At 40.1% G+C, this 14200-nt stretch overlaps 1 protein-coding gene across 1 annotated transcript in view; it reads right to left on the reverse strand.

Annotated features, from left to right (window-relative positions):
* Nucleotides 1-14200, reverse strand: part of kdm4b (lysine (K)-specific demethylase 4B) — a 235670-nt gene that overhangs the window by 55577 nt on the left and 165893 nt on the right. Inside the window, exons 11-14 of the mRNA XM_066695200.1 lie at nt 13290-13726; nt 6102-6228; nt 1150-1328; nt 431-632 (exon numbers count right to left, since the gene is read on the reverse strand). Coding sequence (XP_066551297.1) covers nt 431-632; nt 1150-1328; nt 6102-6228; nt 13290-13726 — 945 coding nt within the window. The remainder of the gene's footprint in view (nt 1-430; nt 633-1149; nt 1329-6101; nt 6229-13289; nt 13727-14200) is intronic.

Consider the following 14200-nt stretch of genomic DNA (forward strand, 5'->3'; position numbering starts at 1 on the left):
TATCTCTGTGAAACCCAAAGTGTACCCTGCTTTGATTATATCACTGAATTATCATGTGTCTCTTCTGTTCAGCGTAGCTCCTACATGGTCTCTTTTCAAAGGATATGTCATTTAACCAATGAGATTAACCTTCAGTATTTGCAAGGTGCATATTATATATAAATATAATATGAGCAAAAACACAATGTTGCCTTGCAATGATGCAACGGGGATTCTGAAAATGATGCAACATTCGATCTCATGAATGTAATCATAACTGCAAGAAGAATGTCAATCTTGCACTACCGCAATAAACACCTCTTATTCTTATAGTGCAAATGAGTCTGACCTTGGTTTTCAAAATCCATCAATACATCCATGATGAAATGAAAGTAAGGGGGGGAATAAATGAACAGAAAAGACTCAAGCTCATGCTCGGAAGTGTACTCACTGGCGTGCACTTGAAGGCAGCATTTGGAGCAGGAGATGAGCATGCTGGTGCCGTCATCTCCGATGTAAGAGTTGGAGGGAAGAGGCTCAGTATTCCCTACCCCTGAGCTGAAGCACATTTCTGGGATGAGGGGTTTGGTGCGGGTGCCACACTTAGACACAGGGATGGTAAGGCTGTCTGCGAGGGAGAGGTCCTTGTTTGGCTGCAAGAGAACAGAACCAAATTAGTGAATTCTATATTTGCGTATAGTGGTGCTTATGTTCAACTTCTATTTCTGCTGTCAATACCTGCCTTCAAAGCTGGAATGACACTTGCTAATCTGTGTCTGTTTCTCAATGAAATCACAGAGCTCTGATGACGAATCACATTATTTATTAAAATTATTTGCCAGAAAATGCAGTTGTATAACGATTTGAATGAAAGAGACTCATTGAGGGGAAAGCTCATTAATTGAGGTGTTTTTAGTTTTGATTTTTAATTGCTCTCAATGAGTCTTTACAGAATTATGAAACGGTGATTAGTTAATTACAGGTGTATTGACTTGGCTTTTTAAAAAGTGTATTATTTATAATCTCCCAATTACAGAAACAATTCACACATTTACAAGGCTTACAGTGAATAAGTAGAAATCATAAGCTCCACCTATCATTTAGCAATTCATCCTTCTATACAAGGCTACGCTATAGGGGGGGACTCTCAACGGACAATGGCCACTGTACCTGCACGTAAGGGAAGAAGAGGGTACAGATGGCACAGTACGGCTCTATGAGGGCTACAGCTGCGTTGAAGCGTCGCTCTGCCAGGAAGTTGTGTGACTTGTTCTGCCAGAGGTGGGACAACACTGTCTTCATGGCCTCAGGATCCAGCTCCTCTTCCCCAGCAAACGAGGAGAAAAGATCTGGCAAGAGAAGTATCAATGAGCACATTCCTTCTCAATACCATCCCCATCAGAAGGCCACCTTCAGCAGGGATCCTCCTTGTCTCAGTTTAAACTGACATAAAAGCAAATGTGCAATACAATTATTCCTTTATGAAAACCAGTACTGTGGGAGACTAATTCATATCCCCATTTTCATTGATGAAACACCAACAACCACCACGGAGCAAGTGCTAACAATGCCCTGACTTTAAAACACTCATTGATATTAAACTGGAGAAACATGGAAAGAGGAACATGGGACGCCTGCATCAAATCAGCATTTTTACTCTTGAACCTCTATTGAAACTTATATTGCTTTTAGCTTTTTTGAAATTGCAGGAAAAAATTGAAAGTATTCATTCTGGTACATACATTTTGTATCTAAGTCTTTTAATTGAATTGCAGATGTCTAATTGAATAAAAGCAAATATATAATTTACTTTTTGAGGATGAAACGGCAAATTCTGCTAAGATGACAGTAGTCAATTTATAACCATAAGATTAAATCAATAAGAATGACGGTAAACAAATGTACAAAAAAGATTCACACTGCCATATAACCCATAACTTGTATATTGTTTTACTAATAATCAATCAGAACCACACAGGAAATCTAACTGCAGAATTAGCTTGATTAAATACCTTTTTCAATTTAACAATTTTCTGTAAGAACACAAATAAGCAACTTCTAAACAAAAAAGGTTGTTTTTTAATATGAGAAGCTGTATTGTTTGCATTACAAAGAAACAACTAACAACTCATGTGTGTCTGAGTTGGGGTCAGTGCACACAACAAAAGGAAACAAAATACCTATACACAGAATTACTGATTCACACATTATTCTCTGCAAATCACGTGTGCATAAGTGAGTTCAAATATACAATATTTGCAATATGTATACACTCATATGTTGTTTCACTGGCTCCATTTGCATCCTTGGTGCGTTGTCTCATAGGGAAAAATAAATCTGCAGTTTCAAAAATTATGAAAATGCGTAATTGTGAATTATTTTCCATTTCATGTGCTGATGCACAGTCTCAGAATCTAGGGGAATATGATTAGTGTTTTTTCCCAGTTCTTTTGCATTTGTGATTAAGATCAGGTTTGCACAATCCAATCGAGAGAATTGTATGCATAGGTCTGCGTCTGCCCATCAATGCTACAGTATTCTACTTGCTAGATAGGGTTTTATTCCTAAAGATTCCTAAAGGTCCCAAGACAAATGAAAGTTGGCCTCTTGTGTGATGTCAGTTTTTGCACAGTTGAAGTTATACATCAAGATCAAGTTCTATTTGTGCAGTGTACAAATCTCTCCTTTCCTATTGCCGCTATAAGGCTGACAGCTCTGACATATTTGGGCAGCCATGTATAGGCATATAGATTCCCAGGAGATGAATGTTTGATAGGAGTGGAAAACAGAACCTGATTGATAATGGCAAAGATAAATGGATCAGTAAAAGGAGAAAATGAGATCAGTGTTGACTTAATGTCTATCTTTGGCTGGGTGTTTCATATAATGCCTTGGCTTTCTTACTTCCCTAACAGGTAAAATTATAGGAACTTTTAAATAAATTACTCTAACCATACCAAACACACACGCACATCTATCAATCATTCTAAGCACAAGCCTTTATTAACGCATAATGTTAGATGTTTCTAAACTGTTGGTTGGTTGGTTGGATAGCTGTTAAAAAGATAGAATGTAGTTGGATACTGGTTTTACTAGGCTTGACACGGATGCGTCCTGTAGTCTCAGGGGGGACTTTTTCCAATCAGTCCTCTTGGCAGAATTTCTCTTAGCTCTGGAGACTAGAGTGGCCATTGCAGAACATTCACTTTTGTGTTCACTCAACCATTTATTTGTAGATGTGGATGCATGCTGTGGATCATTATCATGCAGGAATGTCTGTTTTCCACCAAGCTTGAGATTCTTAGCAAATGAAAGCAGATTTTTGGCCAAAATGTCAAGGACCATTCATGAAACCATCTTTCCCTCAATTCTAACAAGGGCACCAAGACCAGAAGATGTAAAACAACCTCAAAGCAAAGCAGATCCACCTCCATATATCGAGAGGGGATAATGTTCTTCTCAATATGAGCTTCATCTTCCCAGTGCCAAACATAACGCTGATGAGCATATCCATAAAGCTTTGTTTGTTTCATCTGACCTGCTCACCACCAGCCCCAAAAGTAATTTAGATGCATTTTGGCAAATCTGTACTGGCTCTTTATGTGTTGTGGTGTCACTCTGCCATTAAGACCAACTCATACAGTCCACATGGACTGGTACATTTGTACACTGAGACATTGTATCTCGATGATGCCAGACTCCCTCAGAGATCCAACTGTTGCCCTTTGGTTTGAGTTTGCCTGCCACACCACGTTTCTCAGGGCTCATAGTGGTAATATTTTGTAGCATCCTCTTGCTGGCAAGGTAGTGACTGTTCCAGTAGCCTCGAACGTCTTGATGGAGGACACTTTTGTGGTAACTGATGGGTTCAGATTTTTGATAATTGTTTTAAAGCCATCAACCAACTTGTGGAGGTCAATGACCCTTTAATTGTCAGACAGCCATGACAAAGAATGCTACTTATGGATTACTGCTGTGGCCGACCTCCTTTTATACGCTGTGGAAACAGGTGATCTTTAGAAGCTTCTATAAAGGTTCAAGAGCTTCCTATTATCTTATCTTCCAATTTCCAACAGATAAACATGGAGGCCACAGTATATTCTTATTTTAACTTATTATATTGAACTGTCACTGGAAATGTCAGGGAAATCTTTGTTAAAACTAATGGGTAACATGAATACCTGAAGCTGTTATTTAAAATAATTTAATTTTGCATAATTATAGGAAACAAAAAAATGTACAGCGCACGATACATTATCATGTTATAAATGGCCAAAATAGCAATCCTGAAATGTATTTACAATGCAATGAAGGGCGCTATATAGACTACAATGGAGCTGTGCTACCAGGTGAAGGGTTAAGCGTATCTGTGGCTCAGTCCACCTGGATTCAGTGGACTGTGTGTGAGAGATACTCAGTCGTGCCCATCACTCTCTGATGTATCCTCTGTACCCCTGAAAGGACAGACCTGACAACTTTCACTGGCTGCTTCAAAGTGACTTTGAAAGCAGGTAATTGGAAGTCATGATCCCTGAATCAATAAGTGTCTGTTCGAGTAAAACCGCAGGGGAGCCTTGCACAGGGCGCAGTGACAGCCTGTCTCCATCCCCCACTAGCTAATCGTTGGCTAATTTCCGACAGTGCGCCCTCTGGAAATGGTCCCCACACCAGCTTCTAAATGCCTCAATCCTTATCGACTCACTTATATTGCTTCCTCAACAAGCATTACAGGAAAATATCAGACTTTAGCTGCAGTTAGACAGCAGTCTGTGCTAATTATTCCCAGCCACATTAATTATTTCATCAGTCAGAAAGAAAATACCAAAATAAAATATATTAAAATGAGGGTGACCCTAACTATGGAATGTCTTGCAATTACTGCTACTAATACTGCTAACTGCTGCTGCTGCTATAGGTGTATGAGCAGATTTGAGAAGGGTGCTGGGTCTTGGGTTTAATCCCTGCCCACTGCCATACACTCATTCATCCATCTGGCTAGTGCAGTGACTCATGCCCACTTCAGCCGGTAAGAGAAGATATTCATCATTTAGTGAAATTAAGTGATTCATTTTTGAAGCATTATGATTCATACCATTCACTTAAGGTGTCTCTCAAACATGTTTATTTTGGATAGTGGGAAAAAGAGAATTAGACGAAGAAAAGTAGGTTTTCACTTAATACTACTACATATATGGTGTGCTTATTGTACCTTATGTATTCCTCCTCCTTTGTATTAAGCTGTTAGTTATACTATGCTTTTGTAGAAAACGACAAACAAAAAAAGCATTTTAAAATCTGATAAAAAATACCATTTAAAATGAAAAAATTAAATGTTGGTTCCCTTCCTCTGCTATGTTATTTTCCCCACTACATCAACCCTCCCTGTCTTTAAAAACAAAGACCATACACTGATACGTAATCCAATCTGGAATTTTACTTTAATATGTCCTGTGATTTGGCACAATGATATCTGAATATGATACGACTAACACAATACACACACAGTCGATTCATTCTGTAAATCCCACAGCACCGACTACAGCGTTGATAGCTACCAAAAAAGGTTGCTGTTGTGCAGTCAGCCAAGGAAATCCTGGCTGACTTCAAACCCCCCAGTGGCACTCAACCAATTGAGTACTGCCTGCTTTTGGGAATCCCACTCATAATTCACTAATCAATGTAAGCTACTAAGTGGCTCAACTGATAAAAATCTCGACTCAAAGCCCTATAATCTAGACAGCACAGTACAAAACTGGCCATGCAGAACCAGCACTAGTCAGCCAGGGTTTCATCGTCTTGTCACAGTGTATACTCTTGTATAGTGAGAGCTGCATGCATTCTACCCATTTTGCCCTACCTAGGCTTTTTGTACTGTGGCTTATCGTGTAAAGGGAAGTGGAGGGCATTACGTAGAATGCATTTAGTGGCTTAATATTTATAGATATACAATAAATACAAAAATTGACTAATGATGGAGCTCTGCCATATCGGGACTATCCAGCCCCAATAAAGAGAGGGCCTTTAACTGTTGAGCCACTTGAAATGTTTGTTCCTCAATATTGCACGTGAATGTACTACATCTCTATGAATCTGGGATGCCCTGCCCCCTTGCTGTATCTTACCGTCATCGCTGGACACTTCCTGTTTGACCACCGAGAGTGGGGAGCGCATGGGCGGCTTACTGAAGGGGTGACGGCGACTCTTCTTCACCTCCATCTTCATCTTTGTCTTGGAGTAGGACGGGGGAGACTGGAAGACACAACCAGCATAATTCATGTCAATAGCCTTTCCTCCAAATCAAGATTGGAAAGCCGCATTACAGCTATGGTATCAATTCCTTTAACCATGTAATAGCGAAATAGAATATAAGATTGTCTGGTTAATCTGAAATATACACCATGCACTGACAAGTATGAATTGATAATGGCCATTTTAAAGCAATTAAAAAAATATATAAAAATCAAGCAGCAATGGAGCCACTGGAATTAAGATAAATGTACACCTTAATGTACTCGGTTATAAAAGAAGGAAGGAGGGAGGAGGTGGAGAAATATTTTAATGAAACTTTAAAGAATTTGGGGGCTGTCAAATGCTTTTATGAGACAAATCTCCATAAAGCTTGATTACAGCGGTTCTAATTAAACCCTGAGGATAAATAGATCTAATCTAATGCACATTAGATGGTTCTTAATAGCTTGTAACAAACAAACAAACAAACAAACAAAGCATCAAAGTTAAACTAAAAGCATTTTTTTCATCAGATTTTTTGTTTAAAAAAATACGATCGATGGTATCAACAGTACACAGAAATTGCATTAAATTGGAATTGTAGAAGTCAGAGACAGGTAAAGGCTGTTGCAGATGCAACCTGTTTCTCTACACTGCGGGGGAGGGGTCTTTTGGTGTCCTTTTTTAATTGAGAAGAATGAGGACATCAGATGAGTGAATCAACACGAGTGCTGAATGACACTGTTCCAGCCAAGAGATAATTGGACAGCATTCAGGAATAATCAAGGCTAATGGAGACGGATGGGGGAGGGGGTCCTGGGAATCCTGATGCTCAGGCTGCAGGACAGCAGTGTAGGCAGAAGGAGGAGGCAGAAGCGAAGCACATGTGTGCAAAAACAACGGGAACGCACCTCTATGGATCGTCTCCGAGGAGCGTGATCGGGCTTTGACCAAAGAGAAGCGTTTTGACACGGAGTCCCCAGGTGCCGCTGCCACGAAATTAAGACGAATGAATGTCTCATTTTTGCCTGAGGGAGCAATTCAATCATTTCCACCCATGGCAGAACTGCATTACATGAAGCCAAAAGACAGTTACTGCCTGAACCAAGGGGTCTTGGACTGTGCAGTACACACACACAGTGTTTGTCTTCAGACAAACTTATTTTTCATAAGGCTGTAACCTTTTGTTCCCTTGTTAGGTTGTTTGCCTTCTGAGACCATAAGTTGGAATAAGTCAAATTTTTTGTAATTTACGGCTGACTTGTAACCTTCAGAAATAGCATCCTTGCCCTTGAAACCAAAATGTTATATGGCACGATTAATGCTGACTGGAGAAAGGACCTTAAAAGTGCACTGTGATATTGAAAATAATCTCTAGACTGAACTGCAAATAGACTGAACAATGGCAACAGACAGATCCCAACTGGAAGAAATCAGCAGTGAATATGCTGGGACTTCTGTTTAAAGGATATTCTTTGCATGCAAACATGCTTAGCTGGCAATAGATGACCTCTGAGGTCAGTGAAGAAGAGATTTAGGGATAGGTGGTGGAGGGGAACCAAAACACCCAAGTCAGAGGAAACTGAAGAAACAACTTTAATAAACTTTAAAACAAATTTAATTTATAAACAGAAAAATAATTGCATTTGGTTGTGGGGTTGTTTACTTACCCAATGTTCAGTTTCAAAATACTGTATACTGTATTACTGGATATGTTTTATTTTGTATATTAATATACATTTTGGGCTTCCTTATTAGGAAGCAGTTTCCTACAATGTATTGTTTTTCTAATTTCTTATTCCCATGACACAGAGAAACAGCATACAGATTTGCTGAAGAAATGGGAGAAGATGGAGCTGTGCATCTACACTACTAAGACAAGCCAATTACCTAAGGACACACACATTTTGAACCTGTTATTTAAAAAGTAACTAAGTGTATGTCTCTGGGAGCTTGACAATAAGACTACAGAGACACAACTGATGATTGAAAAATGACAAAATTAAGCTGACAATACATACACAAAAAAAAAAAACAGGAAACTGATGACTTAAAGCCCTGTAAAATGTCTACAATTGAAATTGCAAGGAAGTTTAACGTGAATGTTTATTTCAATTTTCTGAAAGTAGCATTGAAGCAATGTTTAAAATTACCTTTGCATTTGACAACACTGTGACAGGCCGCTGTCTGTCACGGCACGGCTGCTGCTGACGCTCGCTGATTAGGTGCTCATGTGCCGCAGCTGTGTTGTCCGCTCCCTCACAAACAGGCTGTGGGTTCACGGCTGCGGGCAATGAGCACCATGGCGACTGTGACGTCAGCGGCAGCTGTGCTCAGTCTATTTAATCTCTCTCCTTCGCCGGATAGGGGGCTAACCGATGAGAAGGAGGACTGCCACTACTACCCGTGACTGCCTGGAGCCCCCTGTTTGTGTGGACACATAGTCCGTTTTTTTTGCCTTGTTTTTCCCCCTTTTTGTGTTTTCCTGCTGGACTGGTAAATTCCAATAAAGTCCGGGCACCGCCGGATCCCGAGTCTCGCTCTCCTAATTGTATCCGGCTTCTACAAACACACATTTGTAAAATCTGATTTGGGGAAGAATTAATTTTAAAGTATTGATGTTCTAAATATAAATGCACTGAAAACACAGACTATATCAACAAGGGGGTGAAAGTGGGGGCATGGCATAGCTCAAATCCTGAGCTCAAGCTTCACTAAGGACTTGAAAAATTGAAGGGGATTAAGTAAAAATGAACCCTCAGAAAAGTTTTACAGAAAGGAAGTGTTGAGTGTTACTCAACTGATTTTGTATTGTGCCTGCAAAGTGTCTTCTCATTCTTTAGATCCTGATGGGTTTTCAAAACATACAAGTCCAAAACAATCAGTTTCAAGATCTTGGCTTGCATTTGTGAAAGGAACTCTCCTCAAGGCTGCTTTTTTTGACATTTAAAATGTTCCTTAATTTCTACCCTTTTTCCCCTCAACAATTCAGAATGGACAATTGCTCAACTTAGACCACAGCTAAAGCTCTGTGCTTCTTCAGGAGCGACTACAGACAAACACCTGTCCTCCAAAACTCACACTGTCAATGCCATCCGCTCGTTTTTTTTGCACAGTAAGCTCTGTGTGCCCACAGCCCAGCTATTACATCAATCAGTGCATCTGATGCAGCTGGAAACTGCTAACAACCCAACCTGCAGGCTCCCGAGAAGCTATAAGAAGTACTGGTGTGCAATGATCCAAGCAATCTCCAGCTGACTTCTATACTCCCACCTGATACCGAAGCTGGTTGTGACACCCCCTTGGGAAGTCACACAAATGTCTGGCAATAGCATAGCTGGGATTGGAGACCAGCTCAATCCAGGCTATAGGAACCATTGTGTGCTCTGGGAGAAGCTTTTACTGGGCGCTCCACTTTCGACCCATCCAAAATAGTATTTTTTTCTCCACATAAACAACAACTGCCTTGAAGTAGATAGTAGGTTTACATAAAGAAAGGAGTTTAGTGTGAAAAAAAAACTGCAGGTACAGATCCACCAAACCAGGAAGTTTTCCTTCTCACATGTCCAGTCTGTAAGTCAGTTTTACCCTGAATGCAGCACTTGTGGAAATCATGGCTTATGAATTTCTGGCAAATCTCCCTATCAAAGTACTCAGAGCGAGAGGAGCTGTGTTCTATAGATCCAATTCAAGGAAAAGAATGCACCTTTTAACAGATGCTGAAAATATTAATTAAGGCAGTCATTCTACTGAAATTGGTGTTGCATTCCGCCCCAGAATAAATGCATTCCTCCCCAGAATAAAGTTAGAGCTACAGCTTAAAATGAGAACGGCTTTAGTCTAGAAGGAGGAGGGGAAAAGTCAGTTCTAACAAAGAACCTTAGGTGCTGTCGATGAGACACTTAGTGGAAAAATTACACAAAAAAAAACAGTACAATGTTAAAAGGCAGAAGGACTGCTCCAGGGTAAAATTGCAATGTTTAATGCTAGAGAGACCTTAAAAAGCTGATAATTTACAAAGGAAAGGTGAATCAGCTCTTTTCTCATCAAGACCACTGTTAAATACAATGTGTCCAAGGTACTGAACATTGTACCCATCATGTGTGTTTGCAGTGATGTGCCGTGGCATTGGGAAGGCATGCACTCACAGGATTCTCACATTAGACTCTTAAAACATATAAACCAAAAGGCAATGCACACAGCTCCATATGTAATTGATTTGCACTTGGTTTATTTCAATATGTTGCGTTCTCTCTGCCTGGTGAATTTGAAACAAGTGACTGTGTTCATCAAGATGAGAGAGAGAGAAAAAAAAAGTGAATTTACAGAGGAAAAGGCTGTGGATTTAAACTTTACTATAAGCAAGTTGATGGATCCATATAACCTCACATATCTGGCAAATAAGAAGTAGACTTAATAAGCTGACATTTGCATAGACTGATATTGCAGTACCAGTACCGCCCCTATTTAAGTGATAATGGTTTACTTTTCTTTAAAGGACTGAGAGGTGATGATGCCCTGAATGCATTTCTTGTCATCATGGCACAACACTGCTGGTTTATTTGTTTAGGGGTCCTGCACATCTCAACCTGACAAAAGAAAGTCAGTTCAACCAATTTAAGTAGTAAAACCAGTGTTAAAATATCTGCTCTCTGAAAGCTTTAAAGTGTCTCAAAATACATATTTTTAAATCTATTTATCAGACATTCTGTTCAAAATAAAGGTAAGAGTGCAAGAGTGCTGTACAAACATTCAGATACATGGCCATCCTCAATGTGTGGATCTTTTCACACATCTACGAATTTCAAGATTTACACCCCCATTCATGATTTGAACCTTTGCTTCTTAAAGGTGGAATAATGGCTTCACTGAAGTTCATCCATTAAATCCATTTCTTATCCTACAGTTTAGAAAATGCTGGCTATCATCATTGCAAATGGCTCAAATTTGAGTGAAGGCAGTTAGCTGTGATTGGAATAACCCCCACAGGGCCACACGATACTGGCTTAATGCTGCAAGCCTTGGGTGGGTTTGAAATCTGGATACCTAGCTTGCCACACAACAGCCAACCACACACGTAGTGCTTTCTGAGGCACTCGATCCCTGTGCTGTGCTCTCACAGAAAACTCCATTAGTTGTCCCTGTGCTGCCCCAGCCCTGTGCTGTGACCTTGCAGCATGGACAGAAGCACATGGCTTGATCACATACGTTTTGTGGGACACCTGAGTACTCGTGTTAAGGGTTGGAGGGATAAGCTGAGTTGATTTCTAATTGGGAGGGTATTGCAAGAAAGAAAAAGGGAAAAACAACACATTTTATCAAGTGGGCTAATGCAATAGTGCCATTTATTGTGCTCTGTGCTGAAATCATTACTTTACCTTCCTGAGGCTTTGGCTTTGAAAGATTTGTTCCCAAACAGATTTCATGTCACACCAAAGAGCAGCATCAGCATGGCTTATACTGTACATTGACAGCTGAAAGGGATTTAATTAATTCTGAACAGCAAGACAGTAAGATAGCCATTTAAGCCTGTGGGATTTGAAAACATTGAAAATAAGAGTAGTGCTATTAATAGCTATTTATCTATTCCATAAAGGGAACATTATAATGTGATGTCTTTGCATAAATGTACAAATAACTTATAAACCAAATGTCATGTGAGCTTATGTTAATTTAAATGGAGTATAGGATTCCAGGATGTTGATTAACGCCAGAAACGAGGCTCTTGGTACTCTCTCTGTGACTTTAACAACAATCACTGCTTTCTATTGGACACTGGAATTTGCACATTTGCTTTCAATAATGTGTAAATCTGATAATAATACAGGAGGCAGCTACAAGACTGTCTCCAAGTACTTATTAAATGTCCCTTATCAAGTTGCTATTAATGTATTCATTTATATTCATAAAGATATTCTCTCTTAATAAAAGGATTTGACACAAACATCTAAACTAAATTTAGAACAATAAAAAAAGGTAAAGGTTCTACTTTGTGGAACATTATGTGAGGATGATTTAGTGCCGTGGTCTTCAAGTCTGGTCCTGGGGAGTCCCCACCCTTTTATAGGCATTTTCAAACCGGTAGGTAAAAATCACATTTATCTTGAGGACTTAAGCAAATCTTTGGATGTATACTGTTATTTATAGCTCAGATGGGATGGAGACCAAAATAAGCCATTGCACTGCAGGGAATTAGAGTTGGAGACCCTTGTTTTATTGCAACCAAACATGCTTGTCCCAATCCTATGGCTTTCTACTGCCATCTACTGATAAATCCCACCAGAGTCATGAGTCACACAGGACACCTCACCGCATTACGCTTGGGCACAATTGACAAAGACTCAATCCGATGCTGCAGCAACTGAGAAACGGATCCATTGTGTTGCCTATTCCAAATCGATCTAGTCTTTAATGCAGGATTTTTCTACACCTGTCCTAGTGTAGCCCTGTGCTTCTGGATTTTCTTTCTCAGATGTTTAATTCAATGCATAATTCAACCTTCGCACTTCAACACTTCGCTTAATTAAACCTTTTTAATACACCCCCTCCACCACCCCAGATGGAAACAGCTGGAGATTTCAAAGTACCTGTACATTCCTTTTCAAATTACAAAATCTTCCAAGTGTAAAAATAACTGCAAATATAACGTTTAAGCAAATTTGCCAATTCACTTAAGGTTTCAATCAAGTGACTGTGAACTCAACTGGAATACAAAAAAAAACAGCGGCAATGTGTGTATTCAGGGCCAGGGCTGGACCAGTTCTCCCTTTTCCTTCTTGAACAAACCAACAGACTTTATAAGCACCCTGTTTCAATACACCATTCTAGTAAATTGTCTCTCTTTCAGTGTAAAAAAAACCGATGAGGTTGAACACTTTTTGTGTGGTGTTCAAATGTATTTCAGTGAAAGCCTTACCACCTTGATTTCATCAGTTATTGTTTTGTGTAGGGAAAATGGAAAAACCTTCACCTTGTATAAGGCCCAGTTTCTATACCTCTACAACAACAAGAACAACCCAACTGTTGTGCATCTATATGGAAAAAAATAAGAAACATTTTACTGAAAATTGAGAAGCACTAACCTGTACACCCTTTATCTCAGTTCTGGTCTCCAGTAGTACTTCATGGGCGCCGACTTCTTCCTCCTTCACCAAGCCGCCCCGAGCCTGGGCAGCCTGGGACACAGCTTTGGCGGCCTTGCGCTTGGCAAACTGCTCAAAAGCCTCCTGGCAAGACATGCGCTCCTTGTCGAACACAACTTTCTTGGCGGGGGGCATGACGTACAACGTGGGGATTATGGGCCGGGCCTCGAAGCCCGAGCACCTCTCTTCCTTACAGGGGATGAGCGGGCTCAGGAGTGAGGGATTCACTGGCTCGGCAATACCCAAAACTGACCCTTCCCCGACCTCTGTGCCAGCAGCCTCTCCTAACAATTTTTTCTTCTTCTTCTTCTTCTTTTTCTTCACCTCCCCTTCTGCTGTGGAAAGCTGTAGCTCGATCTGGCTCGGGTCCGAAGGTCCTGGGAAGTAAAAATGACAAACAAAAAAACATAAATACTACGACAAAACAGGATTACATATCGATATTCTAGTCAGGGTGCAATGTTTATGTTTATTGAGCTTTGATTTTTAAATACAGGGTGACAGTTAGGTGGCCTACTTGAACGACTGAGCACTGGTGCATCATGCAGCAATGAAATTTGGTGTACATAAAATTGGTATGATGGAAAATACACCATCTGACTTCACACTGCCCTTCTGAACACTGACCAGCTATGCACGTCGTCCATGAACACACGAGTCATCACTGACACGAACAGGGTACCACACTGAGCCGCCTTCTGGTTTACACTGCCATTTTCCATAGGACTCTGTTTCCCATATTCCCATTTGTTAACTAAATACACACATTTTATAACAAGGTTGCCTGAATAGACCATTAAACATGGCCCACTATTTCTGTGTAACTATCATCTGCTGTAGCTTGATTTGCT

Source organism: Amia ocellicauda, chromosome 22 (assembly GCF_036373705.1).
Source record: "Amia ocellicauda isolate fAmiCal2 chromosome 22, fAmiCal2.hap1, whole genome shotgun sequence".
Lineage (NCBI taxonomy): Eukaryota > Metazoa > Chordata > Actinopteri > Amiiformes > Amiidae > Amia > Amia ocellicauda.